The sequence below is a fragment of the Rasamsonia emersonii genome (genome assembly GCF_000968595.1).
Source record: "Rasamsonia emersonii CBS 393.64 chromosome Unknown ctg1118621760805, whole genome shotgun sequence".
Lineage (NCBI taxonomy): Eukaryota > Fungi > Ascomycota > Eurotiomycetes > Eurotiales > Trichocomaceae > Rasamsonia > Rasamsonia emersonii.
The window spans coordinates 1-6572 of NW_013562731.1; the positions used below are offsets into that span (position 1 = coordinate 1).

General features: G+C 51.8%; 2 protein-coding genes across 2 annotated transcripts; one reads left to right on the plus strand and one right to left on the minus strand.

Annotated features, from left to right (window-relative positions):
* Positions 1 to 868: 868 nt before the first annotated feature.
* T310_8525 (uncharacterized protein) lies at positions 869 to 3489 on the minus strand (the record flags this gene model as incomplete). The annotated part of the gene is made up of 2 exons (XM_013468695.1): positions 869 to 3131; positions 3470 to 3489. The coding sequence occupies 2 exons, from the start codon at positions 3487 to 3489 to the stop codon at positions 869 to 871; spliced, it is 2283 nt and encodes a 760-aa protein (XP_013324149.1).
* A 509-nt stretch (positions 3490 to 3998) lies between these two features.
* On the plus strand, positions 3999 to 6572 carry T310_8526 (uncharacterized protein; the record flags this gene model as incomplete). Its single annotated transcript, XM_013468696.1, has 7 exons — positions 3999 to 4818; positions 4870 to 5430; positions 5462 to 5488; positions 5519 to 5631; positions 5870 to 6103; positions 6158 to 6326; positions 6375 to 6572. Coding segments are annotated over 7 exons (2122 nt in total), but the record flags the coding sequence as incomplete, so codon positions are not given.

The following is a 6572-nucleotide window of genomic DNA, read 5'->3' on the forward strand; positions in this document are numbered from 1 at the left end:
TTGGAATAGCGAGTTCAATTGTCTTTAGGTACATGTCTGGGGAGGAATGAATCCATTTGATCCCGTTGTCCTTGAAATACTCGGCGCAAAATCTTTTGTTTTTGTCTATCGAGAAGCTAGAAATGCTGCCTCTATCTCTTGCTCAATGCGACTGCAGTCTTCAAGAACGCATTGAAGTAGGATCATGGCCTCCAGTGCTTCCCTTAAAAGCCTGAGCAGACTTCTCCATGTAGTGCTCTCCCTGCAGGATTTAATCGTTTCCCGTATAGCTGCGTTTTCATGCCGGAGCTGGTCAATGATGTCGAAATCGGCGGCTTTCTGATACTCGTCGATTTTGTAGAACAAGGAACCGACTTCAGACCTCTCGTTGAAAACGGGTCGACAGCCTCTCTGCTCTCCAGGTTCTCACAAAAAGAAGTCATTTCAGACGAGGAGTATCTGCTATGTTTTATGTTTTGGAAGCCATTCTTGTAGATAATGCAACGCAGAAGCAAAGCTGCCAGCTCCAAAATGGGGAAAAGTAAGGATCTGTGGATGAATGGGCTGTAGGTAAACGAGGGTGATTGCGTCGATGCAGATGTGGATGATGGACGAGGTCGCGAAGAGTTGCCCAAGTGGTTGTTGCCCGGCGAGGTCGAACGGTCACGTGGGAGAAGTGATGCTGATTGTTACAGCCAACGTTGGATACCAGAAATTCATATATACCACAAGTGATTATTTCCAAAGCCTACTACGAGCAGACCAGCCAGTCAACGCCAAGAGAAAGCACCGAAAATAATAAAAATGCCAGGGATCTATGTGACATATCCTATCAGACGCCATATATAAACATAACAAACCCGATCTAGTTAGTTAGTAGTGATGAACCTCACTCAAAATCATCATCCGGTGATTTTTCTTTGAGTTGGACAGGACTAGGAGGTCCAGCCTCGAGAGGGGCTGCCCCGATCAACGACTTGCGATTGGCACGGTGATCCAGCTTCTCACTTGTCTCCTCCGTCCCGAGTTGTCCTGCGACAGCAGTCTCATCGCTGGTATCGACTCCCTTCGACTCGAGATATTCCACTTTCACAGCGTGTTTCAGACCATCGATGAAATTCTGCATTTCACGCATTGGAAACACGCCTTCCCTCTCCAGGACTTCCGCATAGAGGCGATCTGCTTCTTCCAGACAAGCAGATGCCAATGATGGTTTCCCCAGTTGCAACCAGGAATCAGCAGCGAGAACGCTCCACATTGCGGCTTTTCGGCGACGGGATCCCCATTTGGCACCGCCTGTTCCAGTCTTGGATGCGTAGCAAGCGGAGATGCGCTCAGTGTAAAGAACCTTGCCAATGGGGCCAACAAGGCCCAGATCCATGATGCGCATAGTCCATTTCGAAGCCATTTCCGTGGCGGAGCCTCCCCGAGACTTGAGAAGCTCAACCCCCAACGTCAGAACGCGTAAAGCGTTCAGAGAATCCGAGCATCGGGTGAGATATGAGTAGCAAGACGTCTCGAGCATCTGATCAATGCTTTCCAGCTTATTCTTGGCTGTTGATGCCAAAGGATTCAGCAGCATACTGACTGCGCACATTTCATGGGCCCCTGCATGGTACTTCCATGCTTTGTCATTCCCATAGTCTGACCGTATGAGGTCGTAGGTGGATGCGGAAAGTTTCCAATCGCGGAGCATGAACGAGAAATCGGCCAGCTTCCGCAGGATCGCTTCGGGCACTTCAGGTCTGTAGAAGCCCAAGGAAGAATCGTAATTGCCACTCACTCCGCCATACCCGGACCCTGAGGCTCCTGACCTCGAGCTTGACCCAAATCCAGCCCACCTTCGTGACATGGACATGAATCGACCGCTGATACCACGTCTCTTGGAAGCAACCTGATCGTTCCAGAGTGCAACCTTGTTCTCCATAAAGGGAATCACAGACTGCACAACCAACTCTCGCACGAATGTTTTAATGGCCGTGACGTCACTCTCAAAGAGATATGGGACCTCGGTGCCCAAATCTATTAACGGATTTGTCTCGTTCATTTTTAAGAGGTCCTCCGCCGGCGAGAGCCATTCGCACGGGGGGACCTCGGTACTATCATCATCCGTTACTACGCACTGGGTGCTCCGGAGCCTCAGCAGGTGACAATGAAGTCCAAAATGTCGTTTCATCTGGTCATATAGCCGTGTAGACTCGGTAATGTCGTCGTGATCTTCATCGTGAACAAGGACATAGTATCGGAGGAACTCTGGATGAACCCACGCCGGCGGCCGCTTGCTGGTCTGAGAATACAACTGCCTTAGCGATTCCAGAGGGGATTTATTGTGCGAACTGATCGCAATGACGCATGCCACGGGGTGCGCAAATGTTTCGTGCGGGGTTGGATAGCCAGCTGACAAGAGACGACGTAACAGCAATTGGTAGAGAGGGGACGCAGAGGGCCCATGTCCGATGGGAGGAAGACTGAGACGAGACCATCGATTCGTAGACTCGTCTGCAGACTCCAGTTTTCTCTTCAACACCTCTTCGATCTGCGCTAAAGGCGACTCCTGTGTGGTGTTCGCGGGACCCGGATGGCGGTCGTGTGCTGCCAGTTCAACAAATCTCACCCCGTAGTCTTCCCAGCCACGGCTGGAGCCAACGCTGTCGCGTATGACCACTTTGCCCGGGACTTTCTCCCCAAATGGCCTCAGCAGCTCGCGCAAGCCACCTTTGAAGCCCTTTTGTCTCACCAATGCCTCTGTATCATCGGACGCATAAACCGCAATCGCCGGAGAGAAGGCACGGATTATGAGCGAACGTATGTCATCTGAGCCATCAGGGAGCACCCCCAAAGGCGACCCGACCGATGATCTGTTGAGCGAACTCGATATTCTGCCAATTGGCGACGCGGAGCGGGACGGGGTATCGGAAGACGCAGGAGAGAAGGGCGCGGTGGGCGAGGAAATCACTTTGGACTCTCCCAGTTCCAGATTGAGCGACGACTGACGCTTGTCCGTCACTTTGGCCTTGGGCACCGCGCTGGGCGCTCCTGGCGAGAAGGACGGCGGGGGCTTGACCGGGGTCGCATCTTCCGGTGATGTCATGGACAGCTCAGGAATTCCGTGATCTGGCGGAGTGACTATGCCAGTATTCCCCCAGCTGCATCTATGAGATATTCAGGAGACAGATAATCGAATGGACGCAAGGAGGGCCGGGACTCGCGGGATGCCTGAGGGAAGTGAGAGATAGCCCGTTGGACGGAAGGAGTCACAGCAAGGCGACAGCCGAGAGAGCGGGATGCGCTGGCATCGTGCGTCCGCCACGCAGCGAAAGCACTATGCCCTGCTCTGCGCGTACGTCAGATTATTATTTTTAGCTGTGCAACCTGCAGAGCTAAATTAACTCGTTCGCGAGAATTGTTCGCTCGAGAGATCTGATTGGCAGATCTGACACACTCAAATGGGCACGGAAAAAGTTGCGTCGTGCCCTGCAGTAGAACATACGGAGTAGAAGGCCATAGCATTGAGATAGAGAACCACTGTATTCGAATGCCTGGTCTGATACTTGACAGGGCATCGATATTAATTGTAGACAGGAATTATTGTCCTGCAAACCGCTGCTGGCTGAGGCGGTCAGATTGGATGCTCAACCACGTGAGTCAAGCGACAGCAACGCGATCTTCGCCTCTTTTCACTCTCAATCAGCAGCAACATTCGCTATCCCAGCATGACCTTGTCGCCCACGGTGTAAATGCTGGGATGTCGACCGCTGACACGGCTTCCTAGATCTCGCTGCCTTCGCCTCTCCAACCACTTCAAGGTTGACTCCCACGCGAATTCCTTTGTCTCCACACACCTCGCTGCAAATGGCCGATACCTGCAATTGAGGTCGAGGCACGAGACTTCTTTACAGCGAACCCGCGAAAATATCCCTCTTATGCCACACCACGACACCGAGCACGATCCCTACGAGCGCGCAAACAAGAGGCGGCGCATCTCTACAGCCGCTGCCCCGCACGAGGTTGCTCCCACAATGGCCCAGACGGAGGAACAGATCAAGCAACCTCTGCCCGAGATCAAATTGACACCGGCTGAGAACGCTCTCAAGACTCTTCTGCTTGATGTGAAGGACTACATTCGTCAAGAAAAAGAGCGGGAAGGTGGTGGAAGAGCAGATGAGGAGCCAGAACTGGAACTGCGATTTACCGGTGGTTGGGTACGAGACAAGCTGCTGGGGATAAACAGCCATGACATCGACGTCGCAATCAGCACGATGACGGGCTACCAGTTTGGAAATGCTCTGAAGAATTATCTCGACATCCCGGGGAATCTGGAGAAATACAAGCAAGACAGTCAGAACCGCGAGCTGAAGGACGCGATCGTTCGCCTGCACAAGATCGAAGCGAATCCAGAGAAGTCCAAGCACCTGGAGACGGTGACCACAAAAATTTTCGGGATGGACATTGACTTGGTGAACTTGCGGAAGGAGACCTACACTGAGGATAGCCGTACTCCTCAAATGGAGTTTGGGACAGCGGTTGAGGATGCGCTGCGCCGCGATGCGACCGTAAACGCGCTGTTCTATAACCTGAACTACTCCAAGCTCGAGGATCTGACCGGAAAGGGCCTCGACGATATGAAAAATAAGATTATTAGAACACCGCTAGAGCCCTATCAGACGTTCAAAGACGATCCGCTCCGGGTTCTACGGTTGATCAGATTTGCCAGTCGGCTAGGGTATCGCATTGACGAGGACGCTCAAAGGGCAATGCAGAATGAGGACATCAAGCAAGCCCTCAGACTCAAAATAAGCAAAGAGCGGGTCGGCATTGAAGTGGAAAAGATGCTTCGAGGTGGGTGTGCTTAAACCTCATCCATTTTGGCATTGTCTAACTTGAGGTTAGGACCTGATCCCCGGATAGCTTTGGATTACATCGACAAGCTTAGCTTGTACTCGACCATATTTGCAAATCACCGCGACAAAGTCGAAGTCGACACTTCCTCGTGGTCACTTGCTTACAACGCTCTCGAAAGAATATTAAAGATTCCTGACGATGACGATGAAATTGCATCAGCCACTCGTCGCGTCCGTGATATTCTTGTACGGGATGCAACGGAAAGATACTATGCTTGGCTTGTCGCTACATTCTTGCCATGGGCCCCTGTGCCCGCACATGAACAGCCAAAGCCGGGGAAGAAGCCCCCTCCGCCACGTGTAGCTGAAGTTGCCAGAGACAGCCTGCGATCAGACAACAAGACTGTGAACGTTCTAAGCGATGCTGCCACTCATTACCGTGCGGTCAGCGACCTTAAAGCGTCGTTCATAGCGGACAGCATTCCCGGAAGCGGTCCGGAGATAAGGCAACACGTCGGTTTGAGCATACGGTCGTGGAAGAAAGACTGGAGGATGTGCGTCCTTATGGGCATTCTCGATGAAATTGCGGGCGGAGCAGAGTTCCAGAGAGGTAAGACAAGCTCAAGAGCCGATCTACGTAGTGTCCGCTGACTTGGCTCTAGTCGTTCGTGAGTACAATAAACTCCTATCATACGTAGAAAAGGAGGATCTTCTCCAAGTAGACGCATTACGGCCAATTGTAAATGGCGAGGAGATAAAGAAAGCCCTGGGTGTATCTACAGGACCTTGGATGGCTACAGCCATGGAGATGGTGATTCGATGGCAGCTTCTCCATCCTGGGATTTCTGACAAGGAAAAAGCGCTGGAGGAATTGCGCAGTAAAAGAGCAGAACTAGGAATTTAGCGTAGTCAAGCATAGAAAAAGGTGTTGACTGTGAATTAATTAATTAATCCAAGTAAGCCCAGTATAGACCTAGCTCAGAATTTAAGTGGATTATTACCCGCACCATATTTCGGATGTAGCCGTCTCGCTTTCCTAAGGCTTTTAGCAACCTCAAAGCAGTGCTGGTATTTGCTTGGAGCCCGGTGCTTCAAATCAGAATTATCCTCGTACTGAGTGCCTTTTCTTGATGGATACTCTGCGCGCTGCGGCACGTGAGTTCCTCCAAAAAGAGGATCGAGACAGCACCACGGATTTCAGTGCCAGCGCCACCATCACGCCTGGCGCGCTGGACAAGCTTTGGAGGGACATCTTATCGCATGATTCCGGCAGCGACTCAGAGGTAAGTCCACCTGTTTGTAGAAGAGTCGAATAGTGCTCACGATGGGCTCTACAGATATATGAGAATCTCCTGGTCGCGAAGAGTGTCCTACAAGCGTGGGGCAACCAGGAGCTCTCCAACGATGATACAGAGGCTGTGAACGCCCTCTATTCTTGGCTTGCTAAGATTTCACTGCCGTCTTCAGAGTTTGCAGAAGCGCTAGAGGGCGCCTATTCAGCCGACAGTGAGTAGAGCTAACATGCGACGAGTGAGCAATTCTGACGTTTGGCAGAAGAGAAAAAGACTCCGTTATCAGAAAGCCTCAAGGAGAGGCGCTCAAGGTTTTCCTTGAGTGTGTCATGTCTCAGGATCCTCAACGGCATCCTGCCCATTCTCAAAGCAGAAGATGCAGTGGACATCATCACCGCCCTTGCCAGCTTCACATCGGAGCGCGATCCCTGGACGACGAGCAGCAGTCGCCAAGATGCGT